Source organism: Phasianus colchicus, chromosome 10 (assembly GCF_987193195.1).
Source record: "Phasianus colchicus chromosome 10, bPhaCol1.hap1.1, whole genome shotgun sequence".
Classification (NCBI taxonomy): Eukaryota; Metazoa; Chordata; class Aves; order Galliformes; family Phasianidae; genus Phasianus; species Phasianus colchicus.
Window position 1 is genome coordinate 6,106,622 of NC_143445.1, and position 27,991 is coordinate 6,134,612.

The 27,991-nt window shown below is 43.7% G+C and overlaps 2 protein-coding genes and 1 long non-coding RNA gene across 9 annotated transcripts; 2 read left to right on the forward strand and 1 right to left on the reverse strand.

The window, feature by feature from the left end:
- Window positions 1-146: 146 nt before the first annotated feature.
- Window positions 147-23,912, reverse strand: LOC116230959 (uncharacterized). Of its 5 annotated transcripts, none has more exons than XR_016469558.1 (6): window positions 23,600-23,912; window positions 14,981-15,326; window positions 14,114-14,192; window positions 11,365-13,610; window positions 357-511; window positions 147-283 (listed from the first exon to the last, which is right to left on the reverse strand). It is a non-coding gene; the product is annotated as an uncharacterized LOC116230959 (long non-coding RNA). The 5 variants fall into 5 exon arrangements; XR_016469560.1 differs by having other exon boundaries at window positions 153-511; window positions 11,365-11,447; window positions 13,546-13,610; XR_016469559.1 differs by adding an exon at window positions 21,275-21,420 and having other exon boundaries at window positions 153-511.
- On the forward strand, window positions 652-5,198 carry LOC116230958 (G protein-coupled receptor 35-like). Its single transcript, XM_031596434.2, has 2 exons — window positions 652-908; window positions 2,265-5,198. The coding sequence occupies exon 2, from the start codon at window positions 2,291-2,293 to the stop codon at window positions 3,236-3,238; it is 948 nt and encodes a 315-aa protein (XP_031452294.2). The 5' UTR covers window positions 652-908; window positions 2,265-2,290; the 3' UTR covers window positions 3,239-5,198.
- GPR55 (G protein-coupled receptor 55) lies at window positions 8,265-27,991 on the forward strand. Of its 3 annotated transcripts, XM_090147165.1 has the most exons (4): window positions 8,265-8,407; window positions 10,672-10,795; window positions 22,630-22,841; window positions 25,287-27,991. In XM_090147165.1, exon 4 carries the CDS (start codon window positions 25,294-25,296, stop codon window positions 26,212-26,214), a length of 921 nt encoding a protein of 306 aa, XP_090003291.1. In that variant the 5' UTR covers window positions 8,265-8,407; window positions 10,672-10,795; window positions 22,630-22,841; window positions 25,287-25,293; the 3' UTR covers window positions 26,215-27,991. The 3 variants fall into 3 exon arrangements, with proteins under 3 accessions (XP_090003291.1, XP_090003292.1, XP_031452291.1); XM_090147166.1 differs by lacking the exon at window positions 8,265-8,407 and having other exon boundaries at window positions 10,350-10,795; XM_031596431.2 differs by lacking the exons at window positions 8,265-8,407; window positions 10,672-10,795 and adding an exon at window positions 21,410-21,612.

Below are 27,991 nucleotides of genomic sequence, written 5' to 3' on the forward strand. Positions count from 1 at the left end.
ACAGACAGTGCACAAATACTCCAGAAGCTACTCTTTGACCTGGAAGCAGGTCTCAAGATCTTAGAAGCAGAAAGTTGGAAGGGTTTGCCCAAAACAGCAACTCAAGGTACTGATAACAGGACCTCTGAGCTTGCTGAGCCCCTCAACTGAGTAGGTGGACTTGCAGTGGATGGCTGTCATGGAGCCCCTGGCCAAGAGGTGCCTGCACCACAGGGCAGATGTAAATTCTGGGGGTCAAAGGGTCACCGTGCCAGGTTTTCTCAGAATTACTGGTTGACAAGAACTGTGGAAGAGAAAAGTATTACTGTGATTCAGACTGAAACACACTTACGAAAAACACAAAACTGTCTGCAAACCTTAGCCTTCAGCACTCCCACAGCTGGGTGAACGGGACCAGGAGTCCACCAAGGCTGCTCCATCCTGGGGCTCAGCACAGGGAGCAGCAGGCAGCAGAGAGAGGATCTCAGGGACCCTCCAGGACAACACGTTCTCTTCGGGCAGCGCGCACAGCCTGTTGGGCGAGAAAGGTTGATGGATGCCAGCGAGGCATTGGGCACTGGAAGTGAATTGAAGGAAAAACCCAAAGTCACTCCATCGCCAGAGGAACGTCTGCAGGACTACATGGCTTATGAACGTTTCACCTTACCACAGGGCTACTACATGGGCTCCTCAGTCAATAGGGGGTGGTGTGAGCCATGGCAGCGACAGCAGCAGAGGAAGCTCTGCCCCGGGGAAATGCATTGAGGAGGGGTGGGGATGCTTCCTCCACCAGCATTGTTGCTGCCACAACCACCTTCAAGTGGTCATCACAGAGCACCTCACATGCTGGGAGAGCTCAGCACACTGCACGCTGCACCACAGCCAGACTGGAGGAACGTTCGACCTCTCAAAGGACAACGAGCGAGCAGGTAATCCATCCTGGTTATTTGTTGGCACGGTTACTGGAGCTCTGTGAGGCATTGCCTTTCTCCATCTATGGTGGGATACCCAACTGGTGGTGGAGAAACTGGGAGAGGAATGGAGCTTGTGCATTTTCAAATCTCGTTTTGATACTAGCCACAGTAGACATGCTGTAGATGCTAAAGGGTAGCCTCCACCTTTGCTAAATCTCCCCATTGTCTATTACAATTTACCCATTTCCCTTATTTCTTCTGGTCTCAAAATGTTCCCTGTATCCAAAACACAGAGCTGCTGCAGGTACCCGCAGTGCACGTTCCCTCACAGCAGGGTTACTTGGCAGAATGATTTTCAAAACTGGTTGAGAGCTGCAGCTCCCGCAGAGGCTGCAGCACTGCCCTAGAGATGGCTTAGCCAGAATGCTTGGAGCCCAGAGAATCTGCACACACAGAGCCATGTTTCCCTCACATCTCATACCTCCCAGGGTTTTTGTGGCCACGTCTCACAGGGCAGCACAGAATATGAACCTGCATTAACTCTTCCAAAGCAGGAAGGCAAGAAGCAGCATGGCCCTTTGGGTGAAAAAACACCCACCAGATCATGTTCAGTTCACCATTGTATTTTACATGGTGGCTGATCCCATCTCTTGCCATGCCTTTTTTTTTCTTGCACTTTGGCAGATTGCTCTGTTACTTCAGAGATTAGGACCAACTTTCACAATCCTTGAAAGACAGCCTGCAGCCCACAGACCTATCTCTGATTCTTGCCGCAAACTACAAAATGTTATGACTAAAGATAGTACTCGATGGCAGCTAAAATAATGAGAGATAGATGAATAATGGCTCTTTTCACTAATAAGAAGTGATGACAGCACAGGATCGAAGGAGAGGACAGCTGTCTCTTTGCAGCACGTCTCCCAGAGCATTCTGAGCAGTGAGGATGCTGGCTGGCTTCTTGTGAGCACCACTATGATGGGAGGGATGAGACCCAAGTTTAGGCATCCCCTTCCCATTGCCAAACGAGCTGTAACAGTTCACATAACTTCCAGCTGCAGAATACCTGCTTCTGGCTCATCTGAGTCTGGCCTAAAACAGAAGCAGTCATTTTCCAGCCTTGCCTTCTGCTAGCCATTCGCCTTGTATGGAATGCAGTGAGAGATGCTTTTTGCCCCCTCCACAACTGACCAGGCTCATGTCCCATCTTATCTCTTCCCACCAGGTGCCCCGTAGACAGTTCTGCTCTGCAGTATCATCTGCTCTGTCTCATTTTCACTGCTGGTAAATCTCTGAGGCCCATGAAGTACTATCTGAATTAATCACCGATTCAGTCATAGTCTAGCTTCTAAAAAATATAATCTGCTTTTCCAGGAACTGTGCCTCTTAATATCTCCAAAATGAACCAGAGCAGCTGCAATATCACAGCTGACGAAAACTTTCCACTTGTCCAGTTGTGTGTTTACATCCCAGTATTGCTGTTGGGCGTTTTGCTGAACGTATTGGCGCTATGGGTGTTCTGCTGCAAGCTCAGCAAGTGGACGGAAACCAGAGTATACATGGTCAACCTGGCTGTGGCTGACTGCTTACTGCTCTTCACTTTACCTTTTAAAACATTATCCCAGTTCCAACAGATGAAGGTAGACAGATGGTGCCTGATTCTGGAAGGTGGCTATTTCATAAACCGCTTAATGAGCATCGGTATCATCACTGTTGTAGCAGCCGACCGGTACGTGGCTATCAAGTATCCCTTGAAAGCCAGAGCACTGCGGTCACCACTGCAGGCAGCTTTTACATCTGGATTTCTTTGGATAGTCATCATCTGTGTGATTTCCCTCATTAAAACGCTGGAAAACCGAGAGCATGATGATTTTTGCTTTGAGAAATCTTCTGTCAACCCCTCTGTCATCACGCTGTGTGCTATTATCGGAGGGTTCTTCATACCACTGATCGTCGTGATTTACTGCTCCACACAAGTCATTGCAGAGCTCATGAGAATGAAGAACGAAAACTGCCACGAGGAAAGGTTAATCAGGAAGGCTGTCTACATCGTGACAGCAAACATGGCTGTGTTTATCGTATGTTTTTTGCCTGTTTACTCTGGGCATCTCCTTCGCTTTCTACTGGACTCCTTCAGCTCCAGTTGCCCTGCGATACAGAAGGTTAATGACTTTGTTCACCTTGCCTCAGTCCTTGCCAACACGAACTGCTGCCTGGATGCTATTTGTTACTACTTTGTAAACAAGGAATTTCAGGAAGCGTCTCCCAAACTCGCGAGGTCCAAATCTGACTCAGGAGAAGCAGCTGAAGTTCAGCTCCCAGTAATAACACAACATTGCCAAATGTAGAGGTATCTCTTTTTGTGTGAGAGTGATGGAGGGACTTTCTACTGACGGGAAAGATTCATACATGAAAATCAGCCCTCATTCAGACAACCACAGCAGTCCAGATGCTCATGCAACAATCTAGATCATCAGTGACAATTCCCTGCCTTATCCAAATCAGAGTAAGATAGAATCATAGAATCATTTCCCCATAAACCCCAGCAAGTACAATCAGTGGGAAAAGTTTTTACTGTCCATCCCCCTACCTTGGGCCAGTTTTGATGTAGCTTTGACAAATGAACAGGAATTATTTGAAATATCAAAAAAGGAAAAAAAATCTCAAAGCGAAACCGTTGCAGAAGAAGTAAGGTGGATGGTTTTATGTCACAAATGTCTTTTCTTAGTAATAAACACCCAGTCCCAGAAGCAGATGCTTTAGTCAAGTTTACAGCATTGTTTGGACTGTATGACAGCAATAAAATGGTGATCAGTAGAAAAATGGGGTCAAAAGGAACTGCAATTGTTTGTATAGGGGAAAAAGCTTCACACTGAATGCATCTGAGTCAAACTGCATTAAAAATACTATCCAAAGAGCTGGGGTGGGTGGGAATGACAACTCTGTAAATGGAGTCAGATCCACATTATAGTGTAAATAATTCTCTAAAGAAAGTAGCAACAAATTCTTCCAAAGTATCCAATCTAAATAAATTTGTATTACTGGCAATGAGCTCTTCCTCTTATTGAGCTAAATGGAAACATCAGAGGATCCAGTGGTGATGAGACCCACTTTGCTCTCTGTCCCTGATGGGGACAGCTCATTGCCTCTGCTGCCTAAGCAACAAGCAGGGAGCACGGGCTGCAACAGAGACTGGGATCTTCAAAAGCAGAGCACTGCAGGAACCCCATGATGCACTTACAAACAGCAGGGGAGAAAAACAACTAACCAGCTCCCCCATAACGATGCTCAAACAACAGCACGTGCTCTGAGGTGGGATGTGTAAACCAGCTGCACACCTCCACCCATCCCTCCTGAGCCTAGACTGGGCTTCCAGCTGCCTGTAGGCTGAGCCCTGCTGCTGCCTTCCAGCCCCAGACCCAGCTCAGCTTTGAATCCTCCTGCTCAAGAAAAGTGGCAAAAGGAAGAAACCCCTCATGGAGAGACCTTGCTGCAGGCAACCACTGGGCAGAGCGCTCCGTTCACCGGGGCAGGATGGGAGCAAAGGCTGGTCAGACTCTGGGTGCTGCAGCTTCTCACTGCACTTACCAGAGATTCAGACAGCAATGGGGAAAGCTGCTCGGTCATCATGAAAATCTGCAAGCAACATCCAGCCTATGTTCACAGCACAGTGAAGAGTGGGATGACAAGAGGTTCTGATGACAAAGTGCACCTTTGAAGGAGGCTGGTTTCTCCCTGCTTCTGCTCCCTCCTTTTCTCAGCAAACATCAAAGCACTGTGTGCACAGATAGGTATCTCCTCCCTCCCCCAGCCCAAGGTGCAGTGAGGCCCTAGCCCTGTGTGCTGATGGGTCTCCTGCACTGCTGCATTGACATACATGCAGGATACTTTTGTGAGTTTAGTTTGATGGGCTTCTCCCTAATAAAAATTAACTAATCTTCAAGATTCACTCCTCTGTGTGGGATTTGTGTGCTGAGGGAGCAGGTTTGGAAGAATAGCAGGTTGCCAGTGTTTTCTCTGAACCTGCAGCCTCACCAACTGTTCAGAGGTGAAAGCACTGCACAAACCAAACAGTTATTTTAGATGCAGCAGGAAAAAAAATACTGCTCCTCCACTAACCGCTAATTAAATGGGTGGGGGAGACACAAAGCTGACTACAAAGTATTTTCAGCAGATTCTGCTCAGCCGTCTCGCTCTAAGTAACACCCCTTCCTCCAGCAGCTGCTTGCACAAAATACACACCATGAACACTTGGTCAGGTGGCCAAATTTTCTAACCACACGAACCTCACATCAAGGCGTGAGGTGCACACAATGGAAAAGCCTCAAATGCTCAGTGGGGCTGCGGATGGGACAGTAAGGCTACGCTGGAGCGGTGTGGTGCTGTCCCTTTGAAACAGGCCCCAAATCTCTACTCTGAACTGTTTGACAGGGGCTGTCCAGGGGGAGTTGTGGGCAGTCAGGGATTTGGTTGTGCTGGGGCCGAGATATGTGGCACATGCACTGAGTGCACGATGGAGAAACACACTCCATCTCCCCAGCCAGAATACTGGATTATGCTGTTCAGCTTGCTTGCCTTTTCCATCTAAAAGCTTTTGAGCTTCCTTCCAAACCTGTAACCATCTGGCCAAGTTCTCACACGCAGAAGGTTTAAGAGATGTATCAAGCAGTGAGGAAGCAGCAGCAATTTCCTATTTTTCAGCACCTCTGGTGAGCTCAGTAACCACCAGAAGATGAGGGGGACATGACCGCTTGTTGACAAGATACCCTTTCATCCACCGCGGCCTGAAGAAAAGAAATTCTGTACTCAGAAATGGTGACATACTGGCACAGGCTGCCCAAAGAAGCTGTGCCCCAGCTCTGGAGGCTTTAGTTGAATCGGGCCCTGGGCAGCCTGATCTGGTGGAGGGCAACCAGCCCAGGGCAGGGGGTTGGAAATGAGTGAGCAGTAAGTTCCTTCCAACCCAAATCATTCTATAATTGTTTGAGGGCAGTCAGCTCACACTCCACACAAGCACTGAATGGACAAGTTACCAAAATCAAATCACCTGAAGAAAATCAAATCAAGCACATGAAGAGATGCTGCAGCACACGAGAGGTAGCTGCACAAACTGGTACACAGGCACACCATAGTATAACATCCAAAATAACCTCCAGCTTTCATGCTGTCACTCGCTGAAGTCTGGTGATGTCTCACACCAATTTTCCTGCCTGGGGCTTTCCATTGTTGTCACACTTTAACTGAACCCTGCTGCCAAGCACAGTTGGGGCAGCTGACTGAAAAATGAGAGTTCAACTGAATGTCAGGTGTAGGGGGAAAGTGCGAAAGCTCTCACCAAGAGATTATGACACAGTTCAGAGATGCCTTCATCGAAGACAGAAAGAGGGCACTGCTGGGGAAGTGAAAATCAGGGTGGCTCACAGTTGTTAGCCCAACTCAGAAGCATTCCTATGTGCCTCAGTTTCTGAATGAGGGCTCAGAACCATCACTGAGTCACTGCGATGGGAGCAGCTGTCCCACATGGGCAGCTCACACACCAGCCAGGGATAGCATCTGACACCATGTGCTCCTTGCCCTCCATGAAGGCACTAACAGGCTGCAGCACCTGCAGCCCTATCTGCCTGAAATACAGTGCTCTGTCAGCAGCTTATCAGTTTCAAAGCTCTCATGTCACTTTTCTCTGGCAATTTTTTTCTACCAGTGTAGCCCTCCTGGCCAGATAGAAGTTTGTACTAGGTTAAGCTGAAGTTTGGCATTTTTCAAGCAAGACTGTTACCAGCTCAGACAACTTTGTAGGTCTTTTGGCCTTGTGGGTATCACAGCTCAAAGCCGCTTGTTAGCACGTAAAAATGGGATCCGCCACCAGAAGTCACGTTGCACCAGGCAGGAACAGAAGGACTGGTGGGCCTTTCTCTGGGGTTCAGAGAGGCCCTGCTTCATGTCTCCAGCACAGAGACATTGTGTTTTGTACAGGCAGGACATCAGTGTGCACACCATCACCATCAGTGGATTGCACTGCTCCTCCACATTGCCAGAGCCATTTCACGGCCTGCTTAAGTTTATACTGCTGTCTGTACCAAGGATTATTTGACCATTTCTTCTGAGGACAGCCCTGGGTGGTGGAAGGAAAGGAAATACACGATCTTATCTAGCTTCACAGCAAAGGCAGCAACGGTTCAGCAGCCAGCACAGGCAGGGCAGCACCAGCAGGAGCTGCTAACAGCCAGCAGTGATCTTGGGGCAGGAAAAAAGAGATTCCTCTTCAATCTACACTCTTACAGTAAATCGGATATTTCACTGCTCCGGTCAACAATATAAACAATATAAACGTTCAACGCTCTCCTACTTCTCTCAGTGGCAACTGTGTAATGAGAGAAGAATTAAGACCTTAATTTTAACCACTTCAGGGCTGCTCCCTTTCAGGTTGTGGCCAATGACCATATGAGATCTGAGTGGCACTACCCATGACCTCAGGGGCCTCGTTCCCACCCCCAGCAGCAGGCAAACCCCAGGGACCCGCTGTGCAGCCAGGAGGAGAGCACCTGCTGGCACATCTGTAACTTCTCTGGTGGGTGGATGGTGGATGTACTTCCTTAGGAAGAGCAGGTGACACTTTTGGTTGGCAGAGCAGCACAGGATGACCCAAGGCTGATTTTTCTCCAGTGGTGTATTTCAACACTTCCCTCTTTCTCATAGACACACAACACCCTGGTATCTCACTCTAGCTTCCCTTGAAACATTTCCCTATTCAGCTGTTACTTTGTTTTCATTTTTTTTTTGGCAAACCTGAGGGAAAGACGAATTGCTGCTCTGCTTTCAGACAGGGCTGTGTGAAATAAAGATGCTAAATAACATTTGTCACTTTTGTGCTCAGCCAAGTTCCTTCCATTTTCAGCTCCCACATCGTACATCACCCAGAAATACAGAAGGAGAAACCACAAGAGCTTCTTCTCATGCACCTGAAACTGTGTTGGGGAGTTGATAGGAAGCAAAATGAACAAACAAAAAAGCAAACACAACAAATGCAAGAAAAAAGAATTCTGCGAGCAGTACCTTACTCCTATCTGTCTTTAGCACTGCCTCTCACATTCTTTTTCTTTCCTTTTCAGAGAACCATCCCTAATCTAAAGCCAAGATGTGGTGGTCACCTTATGTTTATTAAGAAAAGGAACACCAAAGTCAGATCTTCCCATAAGACTGGCTGCCTGTGAACCTATACCCCCACTTTTTGGAGGTGTGAGCACACTGACAAACCGAATCATCACAGCGGATTTATGACAGGACAGATGTTAAAACCACAGCATGTGACCATCTTCTTTCAAGCCATAACCTTGTGAAAGGGTTGATCTGCGCAAGCCTGTTCCTTTCCACAGCCTCACTGACAGCCTCCAGCCGCCCTGCAGTTACAGCGGTTTGTGGAATGAAGGGCAAGCAGCAGGGCTGACAGATGTACTTTGGGGAGAATGCATGCAACTGAAAACCACCCACTTTCTCTTATCAGGAAGATGAATTCACAGGTAAGTGCAGCAGCTGCTAGAGCTTGTCCTCAAGCCTGTATTTACCCTCTTGCTATTGAACATGTTTATAACCTGTGCTGATACAGGCAGCAGGGAGCCTTGGTGTCATGAAAATCCAGTGCTTTTCTCTAAAAGCAGCGTTAGTGCTATTTCTGGAGTAACCTCACCCACCTTTCCAATGTCAGCAAAGGCCAGCAACCTCCATCAGACACTAACACAGGGCCAGCGTGGTTTCACAGGACCTCTAATCACCTTATGCTTAGGCAGGCACCAGGACAGTGCAACGGTTATTCCACATCTGCTCCTCCAAGCTGCCCACCTTCAACAACAAGCACAGCAGGAGAAGTCCCAACTCCAGTGATCAGGTCATCCTCTCCGCCCTGGTTTACTGCTGAGTTCCACAGCCAACATCACACCAAGGTGCAGTATGGGAGTAGAGCCAATCTTCCAGCTTCCTTATCTGCCCCTTTGCTTCTCCACCTCGTGCCAGAGCAGCCTATGTCTGACCAGCAAAGCTCAGGCTATTAAATTATTTCACTCAGTAAACAACCAGTTCAAGACCAACAAATGTGAGATGTTAGTTACTTCAGCAATATCTGCAGACCACAAAGCTGTCACACAGAAATAAGAAGAAAAAAAAAAAAAAAGGAAGGAAGGAAAAATATTTCAAGGTTCATTTTATAATGTTAGCCAAAGAAAAACTCGCCATGAATCATCCTCTATTATTTGTAATAATGCTGATTTGAGAGAAAATGTTGTGAACTCTCAGTCTCCAGTGAAATTTACTAATTTACTATTTACTAATGGCACGTTAGTGTGGACAGAAAACTGCCTTCTTCTGCTTTCTTCCCTAAACTGGTGACAAAACATAGCAGCAGCACACAAAGGATGTAAGGGGAAAAGAAAGCAAGTAAGAATCTGGAGAAACGGCAGAGGCTGTGGGCTGGATGAGGGGAAAGACAAAAACTTTTATGTAAGTTCAGTTCCTGATGCATAAGGTTTGCAAAAGTAGAGAAATTAGGAGTCCCCCATGACTAATAATTCTGAACAGAAGGTACTGTTAGTTTAGCAGATGCCTTATTTCGTATAAACTGCTTTATTTTCCTGAACTCCTGATTCTGCATGGGAGAGAAGATGGGAGAGATGTTCTGCATGGGCCAGAAGATCCAGTCAGTGTTCTCCAGTTGGGATTTCCAGGCTTAGGGCAGTATTTGCTTTGCTTTTACTGGGTTTGGTGGGTTTTTTTTGGTAGGTTGGTTGAATTTGATTTGCAATGCAGCAATTTGTCTCTAAGTTACCTTTACCAGTATTTGAAGAAGCTGTGTTCCTACACTTCTCACTGATTGGGTATTTTAAGGACATCTGCTTCAGTCACTGGAAAGCAGAGGCTTTTCCTTTGGCTCAGACATAAGTCCATCATACTTTATTAGTGATTTCAGGCTGGTGGGAAATGTGACTCCAGCACGTCCTCTGCTGGCCCAGTCCCAGCTGTAATGCCACCTACACAAACACGGCATAATGAGCAGAGTCTGAGCCCAGGAAAGGACAGATGCAGGGCCTTGGCACCAAACTGCAAAGCTGAAAAGAAGGCCACCCTTGCTGTGATGGACTGCAAGCCTACAGAAGCCTTCCCAGGTTACTGGGGTCTGTGCTTTAGGTCTCATTTTGCATATAACAGCCCATCAGGAGCTATTTTTGCCTTCAGTGAGTAAACGGAATCACTTTGTATACACATAGAATTATCTTCTAAAACTAGAAATCCAAACAGATTATTGACTTCTATTTTTCAGAGCACAGTCAGCACTCATGTCCCCATATGTGCCAGAGCAAGAGAGGCCAACTGCAGCCAGGTCTCACCAGGTACATCCTGCTGAGCTGCAGGCTGCTCTGAATGGCAAACACCTGCACCCACATACACCTGTCAAAAGCTAGGGAGAGCTATGAAATGTAAAAGGCCCAAGTTAGCTATGCTATGGGGCTGTGCAGAAGGTAACAAACCACTAGAGGGAAGCCTGACCTCTGTCAGTAGCAAATTCTGTCACGCCTCTTGAAATCCATCCTGACAAAGCTCTCAAAGCTATTGTTGTATATATCAGAAGAGTACATCTTCACGTCCTTGTCCCATGATTATCAGCTGTAATTTTAATTTCTCTCTCTTTGTAGTCACAAAAAGTTGTCTTTTGACTACATGCTATCTCATGAGCTGCAGCCAGCACCTATCAGAATGAATTTGATTTTAATCAAACCCCTTCTCCACTGTCCAGATCTGATGAGTCTCCTACAACAAGCACAGAAAAGAGGACAAAAATCTCTTTTTGCAGTCCATCACGATAGTGAGGAAATGCATTAAGAACTGGAGAGAGCCAAGAAGAATGGAGAACATTGAAGGTGAGTGGTCCTGTTTCATCGTGATTTTACTAGCTTTGGTTGCATCATGTTTGTTGTAACTATTGCTTTATATACCAGGGTTTGGAGAAGAGCTAAACAAGCTCTGCTGAAGAAACTCCCTCACATGTACAACACTATCTAAATATTCATCTTACATAATTGGGCATATCAAAATGAAGAAAAAAAGTGTCATTAGTTTATAGGCACGGAGATGAGAGCTGACCACACCATCTTCCTTGTGGCTATTTACTAAATTATGATCCACAAAAGAGTGACTTGGTCAACAATTAGCAGCAAGCCTCAGATCTGCATCTGTCTGCTGCAGCTGCATGATATTTCTACCCTCATCTTTTACAGCACCAGTACTTTTGGCAATAGAATAATATATATTCAGATCTTTAAACATTAGTCAAATGATGTCAAATGATCTATCCTTCTAGGACAAAAAGCTTCATGCAGCTATTACCTTTTGTTTTTAACCAGGCAGAATTAGCAGTGCAAGTTAGAAGTAATACCCTTTAAACAACTCTTTAAGACCTAACACAAAAATAAGATCCATGCTCCTTTACCTCAGTTTCTTGAGAGTAGCCCAGAAAGGTCTTCTTCAGTAGCACATACTCTTGTCTACAAATGACACGTGGCAAAGATGTATCTGAAGAAAAATAGCAGTAATTCTTCATCACATCCTTTTTTTCTTTCTTTCTTTCTCCCTCCCCTTTTCTGTATCCGTCTACTTTTTGGATGCTTTTTATAAAGTGTAATGGTGTGTATGGGCAGGGTGACTGCTGACAGCCAAGGCTGAGATGAGGAGGCAAATCCATTCAAAATTAGGCATAGCATAATTAAATCCAATGATATGTCACTGGTCAAAGGGTTACTGACAACCTGCAGAAAATAAAGAGGACTCATACAAAGGTTAGAGTTAATGTCACTGGGATTACACTGATTGGTACTCAAGGAGCCTAATTGGCTAGGGTCTTCTTTGCACCCTCAGTACTAACACACATGCAGCTGTCACATTATACAGGGCAATGCCTTTAATTCAACCCAGTCTTTTGCATGTGAAAACACAGGCTTGCAGAAAAGGCAAGAAAAGGCAATCTAAAAAAGGGCGACCTGAAGCATTCCCGTGTTACAACAAGCAGAAATGTGTCTAACTTTCTTTTAATAACACCTCCCAGCAAGGGGTATTTCTGGTGCTCAGCTATCTTCAGCTACAAGAGTTTCTTTTAGTTTCTGAGCAGAGCATTTCCAGCTGCAGTGTAAAGCCATTATTTCTTTTCTGATCTGCAGTGAGGATATAGCAATACCTACTTCCTTTGTCTTAATAGCTACTATGAATGTGTTTGAAGATCTATTTATGCTCTCCACACTTCAGCATTTGTACTCTGTGCTCAGCCACTTCTGCATTTCGAAGTATCTCACTGTATTTGTTCCTGTTTTACTGTCTTGAATTGGGCTGTTCTGTATTTTCCTCTCTGTATTTTTTTTAGGAGAGGCACGCAAGACTGAACGCTGCTCCCCAGAACCTTAAACAATTGCTTATTCTATAACTATATTGATTTTTTTTTTTCCTACATAACCTTCCATTTCATATCTAGTCATGCTCCATCTCCAAGCTGCTCTAAGACCTAGAACCCACATGTAAAACTATGCATACAACTTTATGACACATTGCATTCTTCCTTTCCCAAACCATTCATCAAACTTGTCAGTACCATCTGAAATACCTAGGAGGCTGCGAACAGAGAAAGTAGTTTTCGTAACATGTGACAACATAAAGCAATATCATTATAAAGCAATATGTTCATTCATTCATAAACTACATCCATTTGTTCTGCAGCGTTATGAGTTATTCTAGCTCCTATGAGTACAAAGATTACATAAAAATCTGAAAAATCAACTGCTTTTTCACACAATTGTTAATTTGCTCTTTTGTGCACCAATTTTCTGACTGTAAGTCATCAGAGATGAATGAGAAGCAGAAGGGTAGAGCCCCTTCCTTCAGGCTGCAGAAGGCTGGCATTCCCACCTACTGCTAAGGGAGATCAGAGAGAAGTAACAGATGCTGCATGGCTAGCTGTGCAAACACAGGAATACAACTGCTGCCTTCAGAAAGTCAAAGCTGTGAGGATGTGTGTTGTGGTGTTAAATTAACTTCAGTTTAAGGCTTTTGTTTGTTTGTTTGTTTGTTTTGTTAAACAAAGCAGAATGCTAAGATTTGCAGAGGTACAGTGTAATGTTAGTACCATGCACCACAGGGCACTCCAGATGGCTCTCATTTCACCAGGAAAACTCTGCCAAGGCTGAAGTGATGAGCAAGCTGAGCTTTTATGTTTCACTAGTGACTGACTAACAAGCTCACCATGCCAAAACTAAGGCAGAATTGTAGGAGTATCTGCACAGCTGCCACTGTATATCTTGGTGCTTAAGAACAATCCCAATTGTAGGTTTAGACTCAGTGAAATGGTTTGCAAAGGAACTTCTTCCTCTGGCCTAGAAAATTTAAGCATCACAGGAGCAACACTGGAGAAAGAATTTCCAGCTGTCTGACTTGCTTTGACTACACTGATGGCTGATGAGCACAGGTCCATGAAGGACCGCTCTAAGAATCTGAAGTCCCTTTCTGCTAAGACCAAGATATGTCACTCAAGGTGTGTTTATACAAATTAACCCTTGTGGTCAGCGAGGAGTACAAAACACAAGACTTCAAGGCAAGAATACAATTAAATTCCTATCCAATGGCCTACCTTCATGAGTTTTCCATCTGCCTTGGAACAATCACTCTACAAGTGTCTTGGCCTTAGCAACCACCCTAAGAGAGATCAACCTGGTAAAGTTACTTCTGTTCCATAAGATTTTTGTTGTTGTTGTTGCTTAACTCTTTGTTCAGAAAATGCCTGTCTTTGGTTGCGTGGCAGTTTCAGCCACTCCACTACTGTTTGGCAATTTGAGAGGCTCTTCTCATTTGTTTGGGGGTTTTTTACTTTCCTGCAGACTGCCTTCTTGATTCTCTTCATATTGAAAGGCTTTTCAATACAGGCTGTTTATAAGAATGCACTTGTGATAAAGGGAATAGACCTTTTCAACATTACAAATAAACCTCTAGAACTTGGTTTGCAGCAGAAAGCTGGAAGGTTATCATTGTAAGTGGCATCATTATATGCACACGAAGTGCAATTTTACTTCCGAAGCCATTTGTTCACTCTAACTTGAGTGTAAACACACTTGCCAGTGGCAGGCAGCCAGAACAAAATGTGATATACATATACATCTCTATATCGAGAGAGAGGGAGAATCACAAGAACAAAAACCCACCTTGACGCCTCTTGTCCACTTCCTCAAGATGGCACTGTCGGGTTGTATTTCCTCCACCTATAGAGGCAGCCACTCCAACCTATCTCAAGTAAAGGCAGGAATCACTCCTTGTAAGCATTTTCTTAAGCTTTCTTTTTCATTTTTTTATTATTACTACTTTTTTTTTTTTTTGGTCACATCTGACTAGCTCCTCTTGGGCACTTTCTGTTTCTCAGCAGCACTCATGGCATCTCCACATTAAACATCTCAGTAATTAAATCTGGGATTTTGGTGCTCAGGGATTTCTCAGGATACACTGTGGCAGCAGCAAGGTTGACATTCTCATTCTCATACCCAGAAATCTAAGTGCCAAGACGAGGGGACACAAACTGGGTGGTGTGCATTGAAATGTGCACCCTGACAGTGCACTTGGGTTGCGACAAGAGTAATTTGTGCAGAAACTTCAAGAAAAACACCAAGCTAAGCCAACACGGGAGCTACAGGCATACTAATTGCCATCATCCAGCTGAGGCAACACCAGTATGAAAAATGAGCCTCAGCTCATGCCTCACACACCCCTGTCCCTTGGGCAGCACCACTCATTTTAATTGTTCTGTGTGGTGTCAGAGCTGGTCTCGTTCCTCCGCAACCCTTTGAGACATGCTCAACCAAACATTAAAGCATAGTTGAAAACACATGGGTCTGAAAGCAGTAAAAATGTAGTGGCAGCTCAGCATTACACGAGCTACAATGGGAAAATCCCAGAATGCAAAGACAACACACATCAATGAAACATATTGAATAATTGATTTTACTCTCTTTTTCCCTATGGAATCCCAGAATAACTGTTAGCTAAGATACACTTAGTTTGAAGAGAAAATGATTTACCTCTTATTTTATGTCTGCTTCTTTCAAGGCAGTTTTGCTCATCAACCTAGCAGCAAATGAGCACAGGAGATGTTCTTTGTGGACAGCAACAGGCTCTGGCTTCTTTCTCTTGGAGCTGAGGAACTTAATGTGCCCACAGGGCGCTGCCAATGCAGGATGGGAACAAATGGGCTCAAGGGCAATGGGCTTTGATGCTTCCATCTGGCTACATGCATGGCACTGCCTTGAAAACTTGCGTTTGGGTTCTGAGACGATAGAGATTGCAAGCTGTGGCTTCCCTTTCAGGCTTGCTCTATGTCAGCAGTTTCACATCTTCACAAACCTTCTGTAACAGTGACCAAATTGCCTTAAACAGGGAACAACAACAAAGAGATGATTATAGCATGGAAAAGTGTTTTAAACTGCAATGGAAGCAGCATATTCTGCAAAGATCCAAAAACATCTCAATGCAGACAGTTTGAGTGATGTTTTTCGCAGTATACTAATTTATATTCAACCCAGTGCTCCTTAGCTGGAATCAGCTCCTTTCAGTGGCATTGGCTCAGAAGGAAAGAGATAAACACCCATTTTCTAGCTACAATGTGTTTTAGACTTCCATAGCATACAGGTGCGAGGCAGATGAAATTTCTGCTATTAAATAGTCTTGCATTAAATTAGTAACAGCTTTCTTGGCTTACCGTCAGAAGAATTTCAATCAGGAGACCACGAAGAGTAAGGCTATTTTTAATGTTCATGCTCTTAAACTCCTGAGGGGATCTCAATCTGCTGTATGATCACTACTTAGGGATCCCTATCAGATCTATTAGTCACAAACTAGGTTTGATTTCTCATGCTCTCATACGTCCTTCTCACTCTCAACAAGTGAGCTGGCAAGCAGTGTGGAAGACACACACATATAGCAGTGCTGAGATAACATTAATTAGTCGTTGCTTCGGGCCGTGGCTTTCATGAGGTCCCACTCTTGTACAACATTGAGCAATTCTGGTGATCAGTGCATTCGAAAACGTGAGAACACTACCTTGTCAAGGGCTGAAAAGGAGCACTTGCCCATCTAGCCCCTCCAGACTTGAGGTGCACCCAGTGCAAGAAGAGGGAAATCCCAGCCACCCTCAAGCAGCAATCCACCTGCCCCTTCCCATCAAATACTGCTAACCTGGTATCACAAGATAAACCCTGTTAACCACAAGATAAACCATGAACTGCAGCTTGCTAGTAATAAACATTTACACATTTCTAGGGTGGTGAAGAGCAAAAATTCCCAAGTGGACCTCTCGCAAAGAAGTTCAGAGATGTACAATGGCAGACTTCACTCTATCTGCAATAATCTAGGCCACATCACAGATGGGGGAAATGTTGCTTTTAGGCAAACCTGTGATCATTCAACTCCAGCCCATTGCAGTTATGGACTTGGTTGTGTAAGGCTTTCTGTCCAGAAATATCAGTCCCTACACTGAGGAAAGATGGATAAGGAAATGTTACAGAAAACTGGGGGGGAAAAAAGTGCAGTTTCTGTTAAAGTCAGCACTTTTTCTATTCAAGCCATTCAACAGAACTACATCTTTCAGGAAGTCATAACACTGGGTATGCTTAAACCCTGCAGACAAGGCAGCTCCAGACGAAGTACAGGAATGACTGTGCAAGGCAGGTGTGGGTAGCACGGCTGCTGCCACTTTTCTTCACTCTGTGCGAGACTGTAGTGAAGGTTGTTGACTTCCAATAGTCAACAGTGGTCAGGTATAACTGAAACGCAAAGAAAATATTTGTAGTCTTTGAAGGGAAAATATTCGACATGCCATTTATTTATTATGATCTATGATTGAGACTGTGATCGTAACATCACTTTCTGATCTGATCTCTCCTGCTGTGAGGAAAAAGAATAATGTCTAAGAACCACATAGTGTCTGGCAGGAGAAATATCCTGCAATATGACATTGTAACCCACAGGAGCCTGAGAGCTCAGAGACCTGCCGAGGAGCTGTGTGCTCCACCTGCTCAGATCCCAGCGTGCCTCATATCCACACTGCTGCAAATCATTGTTTCTTTTTACCAGATGGATGTGAAATTTGCCATTGCTTCCTTTGAAACCTCAGGTTTTTTGTACACCACTTCCCCCAGCAGTGCCACTGTTTGGTAAGCATAGCATCTTCATAAAACAGAAGTTATTCTCTACTTTAGAAGATCAACACAGTGACCTCACATTTTTCCCTTTCCAAGGGGCTCCTCAAAAGATGCGCTCTGTACAAATCCCATGGAAACACTGTAAGAATTATGTGCATTTTGGTAGGCTGCATCTGCCCTGGGCTTCACCAAAGCCAATAGGGTAACCACAAACCTTCTCAGCTGGCACAAGAGGGGTGTGCTGGAAAATCTCACTGGAGCAGGCTGCAAAGCACAATTGTGCAGCTAGCTCTGTGTATATTCTTCACTCAAGAAGCCCTGCGTCTATTCTTACAGTTTCACTAGGCTGAGCTCACAGCTTGTCTGGCTATGAATAGCCAAGAGAAGTTGTAGCCTTTTGGTACATCCATGATCAGAAGTGCTTTGGCAAGATGCAAGCTGCTCTGTCTCTCAGATATGTATTGTGGCCCTCTGAAGCTATGAGGAAGATGCCACACCGTATGCTTGGTGTCCTGTTGTTGAACTTCTGGATCAGATACAGCTTGAGGATTTGTGCCTCAGAATTATTACTGCTGTAGTTCTATACTCACAGACAGCCAGCTCCAAGAGCTACTGTATTTGTTGCCATTAAAGATCTCTATGTCTCAGAGGCTGAATTTGGCTGTTCCCCATCACTGGCTCTTTGGATAGTTCTCCTTTCCATGAGTGCACTTGATGAGCTGAACTTAGAAAACAGCCTTTTAGGAAAAAGAGGCCAATTTTGTGGTAGCAAGCAATGGTAGCCTGCTCAGAACAAGACAACTTATTATCTTAACTCAATTTATACATCCAGTATTTGAAACCATTATGACACACAAAAATATCAGATGCCACTCACAGTACACCACTGAAGATTACTTTGAGATGGGCTTAGACTCAGGTCTGGGCTGATGAACCTTCCACTTCTTCATCGCATCCAGAATTTCTTCCCAAGGATGAACACAGTTTTTCACTCACCTTTCAGCTCTTCACTGGCAATCTCTTTTCCTGACTCTGTGTTCTGGATATCTAAGTCTATGTTCTATAGTTATCTGGGAGAGCAAGTCACACACGCCTCCAGAGTGGCACAGAAATCTGTCAGACCTCATCTTTGAAATCTGATTCATTTGCATTTAGGCATCCTAATTCTAGATCTGAAACTAAGCTCATTCCATTCTTGCCATTAAATACAAACAAACACATATTTTAGACATTTGTGAAAGCTGAACTGCAAATTTGCTTCGATACATTTTCCACTAAAAAAAGAACAGCAGCATTCATGAATGTGGTTTCGCAATGTATGGATGTGTTTCCTCTGAAACAGGCTTTGAGTCCTTGAAAATGACAAGTGCTACCTGGTTTAGCAACAGCAGCACTTGCACATAAAGGATAAAACATGGAGAAAAATCAGCAGTCCCTAAAGAAACCCACAGAATCACAGAATTGCAGGGGCTGGAAGGGACAACCGGAGATCATTGGGCGCAACCCCGCTGCTAAAGCAACTTCCCTACAGCAGGTTGCACAGGAAAGTGTCCAGGCAGGTCCTGAGTATCTCCAGAGAAGCAGACCCCACCAGCACTCTGGGCGGCCTATTCCAAGGCTCTGTCACCCTCAAAGAAGTTTTCTTCCTTGTGTTTGTATGGAGTTTCCTGTGTTCCAGTTTGTGCCCATTGCCCCTTGCTGGGCACCACTGCAAAGAACCCGGCCCTGCCCACTTGACTCCCACCCATCACAAACGTATAAGCATTGATAAAATCCCCCCTCTGTTTTCTCCAGGCTGAACAGCCTCTCAGCCTTATCTTTGCCATAAGCTTTGTAAGTTGTTCGCTTGTATATTTTGTTCTAGTTACTCAGACTATTATTTAGGTTATTCCTTTCCCACTGACCACTATTTGTTTTCTAGCTGCAGTACACTAAGAGCAAAAGGATAAGGTTGATGAAACTGTTGTCTCTAGGCAGGGCTAGTAATAGGCATTTACCACATTTCTGTGGTTAATTTAAAAAAAAGAAAAAAGAGAAGCAAAAAACTGAAGCAAACAATAACATCCTATCTCCTTCCCATCAAAAACCTTAGAGGTGTACGTATCTGCCTGCATCTCTAGAATTAAGCATTTAGTAAGCAGGATAGCAGGGTGATAAAGGCACTGGGAACACCAAACTCACAGAAATATCCCCTGCTGAGCATGATCACACATAGCACTTGTTGGGAAAAATTAAATAAGCAGCCACCAAAGAGAAGGGGAAACAAGCTCTAATTTCTCAGCTGATAATCTATCTGCAGGTATGGCAGTGAGTCATTCACAGCTTGCCCAGATTAGACATGCTCTAGATTTAAGCTGTACTAGTTTTTAATGAAGAGCTAGCCTGCAAAAGCACAACTTATCTGTGTACCAACAAATTATGTGCTTACATAAAAGCGATGCACCCACACATATCACAAGCAAACTGCCAACTTAGCAACCATGCGGTCGGTGTGCAGAAATGCTGATTTTTTAGTTCTGCTTCGCCAAGCATCACCAAGGGGGAAATTTGCAGAGCCATGAGCAATGAATCCACTCCTGGGTATAAAAGTGCATTTTTAATTATAGAATCATAGAATGGCCTGGGTTGAAAAGGATCACAGTGATCAACCAGTTCCAACCCCCTGCTATGTGCAGGGCCGCCAGCAGCAGACCAGGCTGCCCAGAGCCACATCCAGCCTGGCCTTGAATGCCTGCAGGAATGGGGCATCCACAGCCTCCTTGAGCAAAATGTTTAGTTAATGTTTAGGTGCACTCTTAGATTTCTTTTCACGACTTCAGACTTATAATGGTCTGTTGCTGTGACCCATAGCTAGCCCACAGCTCAGAGAAGACAGAAGTTGGAAAGCCCTTAGAGCCTCTCAGTTCTATAACATATTTCTAAAACATTATGAATCGCACTAGCTTTATTTCCTCAGCTATGCAATCCTGTTACAAACTCTACTCAAGCTTTGCTTGGGTTCTCTATTTTCCTTTATTTTTTCTTCCAATCTCATTTGCAGGTAGAAAAAAAGTGTTCAGAAATTGCCACAGTACTGGCGTTACTTTTTCTGTGGTAAGAACAGAACTTCTCTATAAAGATTAAATTACCTCCAAAAACAGGTGGCAATGTGAAAAATGTCACTTAGAGCTATTTAGAGCTACCTTTTTTTTTTTTTTTTTCCCCTAAGTTTGGAGTATTGCAATGTGTAAGGTAAATGAGCAGCCAGCAGTTACCACAACACACAGCGGTGGTTCCTGGCACCAGCAGGTGAGTTTCACACTCCAACCAGAGGAGGTCCAGAGGCGGACTGCTTCTATTCATATATGTGAAGTGCCAAATTTCACATATATATATGTGTGTACATATATATTTACTTATTTATATATTTTATATATATGACACTATATTTAGGGTTTTTTCTTCTTACAGTTCTGTTGTGTGAGGGCACAGTTATTATTTAAGAGAACATCACTATGTCATCGATCAGCAGTGATGTTTTCTCTCCTGTGTATTATGTCACTTGGTGCAAACATGACCACCTGACAGCCCTGCCTCCAGACCACAGCCAACTAGGGACTGAGACCAACAGCTTTGAGTCCAACTCAGCATTACACCCTTGTCTGTTAGCTCCTGAAGATGGCAATGGATTGACGCTCCCATTTTTCTGCTGTTTCACTCTTTGTAAGCACTATTACCTTTCCAAATGCTGTACATTAAATGACAGCTCCCAAAGCAGAGGAAGACCTTCACACTCCGTTAGGAAAGTGCTAATGATGAAAAATCTCTGAAAGCTTTGTGTGTCTCGGGAGTTTGAGGGACAGCACATTTTGAGAGTGTGTCCTGGCTACGGTGTGACTCACACGTTATCTACCAGGTACACCTCGCTCCTCCTGCCAATAAGCATTTGTTTGCTGCCTTCCAGCCACGAACCAAACACCCGAATTGGCTTTAAATAGTTTAACAGCTGCGCACACATAAGTAGCTGAATCTTTCAGAAGCAGCTGAGTGCAGAACCGCTGATTTCCAGCATGCAAATTGGACAGAACTGGGGGGAAAAGCCCTCTTTCTATGACTGTCTCTCCTACAACTTTCTACTTGTCCATCTTCCCTCCAGCACAATGAACAATCTGCAATTTGGGGGTAGTCACCACATACCTGTAACGGCTCTTGGCTGCTTCACACCAAGTGAAGGCCAGCCCACAGTCAGGCCTGGCTCCAGGGACAAACTGCTCTCCCCATGCCAACTACTTGCTGGAAACAGCTGAGGATTCAAGCCTTTACACTCTCTCACCTTCACTCATCTATATAAAGAAACACAAAACACAGAGCTGTGCCCTTTGAAATAGGGAGGAAAAAAAAAGAGTGAGAAGGAAAGAAGGATGTGGTTATTTAGTAAGAGTACTGGCAGAGCATGGTCTTTAAGCAAATGCTCTCGTGTTCTGTAGAACAACCTGGACTGAAGCAATCCTGCTGAACTTCTTGCTAAGATTCAGGTAAAAGAATTTGTCTTTTAATTGATTTTTTTTTTCCAGCAATTAAACACTAGCATTGAGTGCAGAGTATTATTGTTAGGCTTGTCTGATAATTATTTCTTATAAGGATAAAAAAAATTAATGAACTATGTAGTGTGGTTTGTCTTAGAGAATGAAAAGATTTTTAGTTTCAGAGATAAGGATAGATATATTTCATTGCAATCGAAATGTTTAGTATAAAGTGGTAAGAGATTTTCCAGCTACAGATAAAATATATAGCAGATGTGGACTTACGACTTTTTACTGCACTAAGCCATCTTTCTGTTATCTTGCATATTCATGAGAGAATAACATATCTAACACAAATAATGATCTAGAAAACAGATACAATCAAAGACTGCTTCATAGCAGTAACATTACGTGGTTTGTAATTAGCAAAGGGTAATTATGGTAAGTGCTGTAAAAGTCCCTGCTGAAGCAGTAAGCTGAATTTCCCTCATTCCTCTTTTATATTACAGCTAGATCGAGAATGATTGGTTTGCTTTGTTCTTTCATCTGATTAACATTTCCTTATTAAAGCTACACCTATACTTAGAGTAAGTCATAGATTTAATGACGAACTTTCCTATGAATGAAGCTTTCATGGATTACTATGCCCTTACTTCATCATCCCCAACCTGTGCTAACATACAGACTTGTGGGAATCCCAGCTAGAGCCAGATGAACTCCAATCTGAGCTATAAAATGAAAACCGTTCATGCACCCTATTGTACTGCAAAAAAAAAACAAACGAGGAAAGTTAGTACTATAAAACCTTGGTGCTCCTAGGTCATTACATTTGCTGCTAGCTTAACCACCAGCTTCTGCTCATTGGTAAACCATGAATACTTGCATAGTGCATAGGAAGTGGAAAATCCTCACTGAGTAGGAAGAATTAAGAACAAGCGGAGCAGTGACAGCACTGGGTCTGCTCCAGCTCATGCAGTCTGCCTTGAGAGGCGCTAAGTCCAGGCTCTGACATTATCCTTTGACTTCCAGAAGCTGAAGCAATCCTGGGGCTGCAGGCAATTTCTTCAGGACGCTCTCAGAGGGCAGAAAAAATTCTCTTCAGAAGAGAAAACACGTTGCCTGTCTCTTAAGAAAGTGGAAGAGGAGTTGGGAAATGGTAAATCTCTAAGCCTGGCTTCGGTATTTGGACTGGAGTCACCCGCTGCAGAATCTGTTGTGAGCACCCAGACGACATCTCAGCAGTAAGTATCAACCCACACAGGTTTGTCTGAAAGTCTTTGAAATAGAAGTAATTTGACTTTCTTTTGTCACAGTCAGCCAACCCTGACTGAGCGTGGGGAGAGCAGGCTTTGGGCACTGTCTATAAAGAAATTCTCATAACCAAACGAAGGAAATGTTATCTGTATGAAACTTATACATGAGTGATCAACTCACTGAGGTACTCCTCGATCTGTCAGACGGGAAAGATGTATTCAGTTCCGCATCTTTCAGCTTCAGTATTTTTGTTAATCGTTTGGACGCTGTGATAAAGATGAAGCTTATCAGATGCCTGAGCTTATTTGTCAATGGAAGTGAGTCTTTGGGAAACTTTGGGCAAATGTTGCTCCATGCAGACAGTTTGCAAACAATTCCCGTGGGTTGCTCGAGATGTGAAATTTGAATGTGAGGTGGGCTATGGGATCAAAAGCTTCAGGCACTGGAAGTGAACACCTGAAACCATGGCTTTAAAGGCTGGCTAACACCTTCCGAAACTATTTTCAGGAGCAGTGCTGTCTGTAATTTTGTGATGACAAATGCAGTAACAGTTAGAATCAAAGCTCATACTTCTAAGGGATGCCACAAGCAATTTTCTGATATTTATCAAATGCTAGATTAAGAGCTGTTTTTTCTCCCCCAAAATGTTTCATGCCATCTGATCTCTCCCCAGCTAAATGGGTGCTCCTGGTCATAGGACACACATGCTCACACAACAACACAACACACCCCCATCTCCTCTTACCTGTGCTGGCCCAGGTAACAGCAGCTTCTGCCTGTGACTCCCTGGCACATCTTGCACTGGTGCATCCCCAGCTCTGGTGGCATTCTCTCACTCACCATGCACCACAATCACATGACTTTATAAGCAGCTGCCTCACCTTGCTAGCTCAAAGAGACTGACTCAATCTCAGTCTGACTAACAAACCAAGGTTTTCTTTTTGTTCTCATTTCCGACAGATAAATCCACTGATAACAGTCAGACTTCCTTTTGCATTTCCTAAATTCAGAGGAGAGTTGCTCAGTCCTCTGGAGATGCCAGCCAGATCTTGCCCCATGGCCAACAGCACATCCTTGCAGGTCGCATCCATACTAGCAATGGGGTGGCCAGGTGAACCTGATAAGGACTGGGCTGGGCGACCTTGTGCATCTCCCTGTTGACCTTCATTCAGCCTGTCTGCAGGCCTCACCAGCTTTTGTGTAAACATTTCCTTACCTATTTAACAGCTCTTGCTCAAATCTCAAGTATATCTAGTGGTATTTAGTTATTTCTAGTGCAGTTCAATTACAGTTTCTAGTGCAAGTGTCTTTGACCTTCAGCCTTTGCCTTATCTGAAAAAGCAGATACTTCATCAGAGAAGTTAATGATCTGGCATGATCTGCCAAGGCTTCATTTAGATTATCATGTTTTCAGTTTTTCTTTTATTTAAAATCTGAGGGAGGATTTGGCCTAAAACTTCTACTTTTGTCTAAATCATGTTTACTTTCATTTCCTTTAACAGATAGGCTAGACTGATCCTTTTCCAGATACAGCAATAGCATACTCTGTACTTCTTAGGTTGGAACTTCAGATTTGTGTGCCAGTTATTTTAGCAATTTGAGCTGGAAACAAGATTATTTACCAGCATAAGCGTGTTAAACTCTGAATACATTCTCTGTTCAGATGCAGATATTCCCAGATCATCTACTTCAGATATTATCACCCACTGATTGCAGTAAGTCCCCCCCTCTGTTGTCCAGCACAACACCAGCATGTGCATGAAAAGCAGAGGTAGAAGGTTTGGCAAGGCACATGGACACTTCCTCTGTTAGTATTTCTACTTGCTCTTTCTCTCTTTCTTTTTCTATTTTAGCTAAGTAAACAAAAATTATTCTACTAATTGTTTTTTTGGCTTCTGTAGAAAAGTCTAGGACCACTTGCTAGTGCTTATGAGCTACACATCACTTTCTGCTCTCCGAAGCAGATTCTTCTTTTGATCAAGTTTGTCTTAAAAGCTCTTCACTTATTCCTAGAATTTATTTTGAGCTACCTGTTTGGTCGAGATTAACTGAAAACCTGAACCTATTTTTTTTTTCTTCTTCATTAGAATTAAATGTGATTCTAGTCTAAAGAGGTTATGGAAAGTATTTGTAAGGAATAGCTTGTTAAGACTTATATGTATATATGTTTAAGAATTATAACATTTTTGCCACACAAATGATGTATGTATATATTTAAGAACTATCAAGATGCAATGCCTTCCATTTGCTGTTCTTTGCCAGATTACCTGAGGCTATCAACTGCAATTTAAAGCACTTGCAAATCCAAAATTTAACCAATGCTGAAGGTTAAATACTAGAAAATGCAATTATTCAGTTCACGCCTAAGTAAAAGATGTATCAAGTATATAGAGGAGCCTTACACACTCTAACATGTTCTCTCTGTGGTTTAGGGGAGAGATGACCAACATCAGTGAAGAATGCAACTTTACAAGCATCGACAGATTAGCAGAGACCCTCCGGTTTGGGATCTCCATCCCCACCTTCATTCTTGGCTTGGTTCTCAACACCCTGGCCCTCTCAGTATTCTGCTGCTTTTGGAAGAAACAAACCAAAACCTCAGTCTATATGATCAATCTGGCACTTGCAGATGTTCTGCTGCTTCTCTCCCTCCCACTTAAGTTGCACTACTCTATTGCAGAAGCACCCGGACTCCTGTGTGCCTTTATACAGTCACTGTACTTTGTCAATACCTATGGCAGTATCTTCATCATTGTTTGCATTACTGTTGATAGGTACATCTGCTTAAAGCATCCATTTGAAGGTCGAGCTAACCAATCCCCCAGGTGGGCAATCTTGATTTGCTGTTTTATCTGGGCAGTAGCTTGGCTTTGCAGCAGCCCAATATATGTGTTTCAAAAGAAAGATTCTTTAAAATGTTTTCACAACATGTCAGATGAGGCCTGGAGTGTCCCTCTCATCGTTTCTGTGGAGATCTTCGGATTTCTGATTCCACTCTCAGTGATGGTTTTCTGCTCTGCACAAAACATCTGGATTCTTCTGAATCACAAAAACAGAGCCAAAGAGAAAGTAGAAGATTCCTTACGAGTCATTATCATCAACCTTGTTGTCTTTTTGGTATGTTTCACACCTGTCCATCTTGCCATCTGCCTGCAGTGCCTGGTAAGACAGCATGTGATAGTGGACTGCTTCCTGAAACAAACCATCAGCCTCTTCATCCAGGTGTCAATGATACTAGCCAACCTCAACTGCTGCCTGGATGCCATCTTCTATTACTTCGCTGCCAAAGAATTCCGTGAAAAAACACACCTGAAAAAAATTATTCAGCGATGCCCTGTCTTTAAGCCTTGTGCCACATGATAGGACCTTTTGCAATAGAAGAATGCCTCTTCCTTGGCTGCCACTTGCCCTGCAGGTAGAACACTGACAGCATTATTCCCAACATGGCAGTAAGGCCAGCTTGGCCGTTGCAGGAAGGGCACAGGAGGGAGAAGGACAATATTTTTCTCACAAATGTGAATATTTATCTTCTTTTTTAGAGATCAAAGGGTAAGAATATGGGGAAAAAAGAACCAGCATTATGAAAATATCAGTGATGCCAAAAGAAGCATTAGCCTTGATGCAATCTATTAAACTGAAAGGCTTGTCAGAGGAAAACTACCAAGGTCACTGGACTGCCAATTAAAATCAGCCTTTGCCATCACCACAGTGGTTTTCCTTTCACCAGTGTGATCAGAAACTTGTTGCTCTGGGCCACTCAAACACAGAAATAACTTCAACACCTTCTTGCTAACTTAGAAGGTAACTGAGAGATACAAGAAAGTATCTGGCCAAAAGCCTGGCTCTGCTCTTTCCTTCTGGAAACCCTGCAGAAGGTCTCTGTTGGAGCTCCTTTGCTCCAAAATCTTGGCTGGCCCTCCCATAAGCATTATAAACCATCATACACCAGCCAGGGCTATTCCACATAGGACCAGGCTGCCCAGGACATGACAACACGTCTTTATACAACACCCCATCTTGGGTAACAGCAACAAACAACAAACCTTTCTGATAATTGTTGCTCAGGAACTAGCATGGTTTTATCCTGCAACTTTAAAACAGCTTTTGCACATTAAAAACAAAATAACCCCTTCAAATACTGCATTTAGTGAAAGGCTGTACATACGGAAGCGTAGGTAATCATTCTAAGATATAACAAGATAGATGTATGAAAATTTTCTGCCTGTCTTCTCATTCTTTTTTGGGGAAGAAGAACGTACGTAAGCAAGTACAACGTCACAAGCATGAAATACAGTTGGGAGCACTTGTCTGATGTACTCCAGGCTCCCAGACGAAACACTGGATCAGCTCTGTCAAACTCATTCCTCAGAGGAGTCCTCCTAGCCTGGACTTTCCATTTCACAAAATGTCTCTGGACGTGCCTTAATCACTCTGTGCCAGCTCTTCTGGTGTGTCACTGCCCTTGGGCCGTTTGTACATTCAGCCCTGAGTTGAAGCTAAAGGCTTCCTTATTGCAATGTAAGCCTCCTATTTCTTGTACCATTATATTGTTATGGTTTATGCTCTTACCCAGAAGCACTTTCACATCAAGAAATCCATTTCTGTGTCTTTAAAAAACAGCCATAAAATTGCTTTAAATTGTGGGAACCAGGTCTTTTTTTCTGAGGCAGATACTCCTTTTATTTAAAATTGGAAAAGAAATTGGCTTCTGTTTGAAGGAAAGAAACAAAAGACACAGGGCTAGTTTCGAAAATAGAATTTTCAGTCAATTGATTTCTAAATAAATGACTGATTGCACAAGTGGGCAGCTGTACACATCTCACACTGGACCTAATGTAAGAGTGCTTTACAGCTCACTAATACTAGATATTGCCCAGCTGAGTCATGAGAGGAGCACAGAGACAAACAGGTTTTTATCATCACCTTTGCCATAATCTGCTGTTACGCTGAAAGAGAAGTTTTACAAAACAGGAGGTCTGCAAAACATTATTTGCTACTGCCTCGATCATTCAGAAACCTGCATCCTTTTCAGTATGAGATAGCCTTTCTTTCTTGTACTTTTTGCATTACTTTGCATATGAGATGTGTGTTTTGGAAAGAACATGTTCTAGAAAATAAACTGTATGTGTGAAATGTA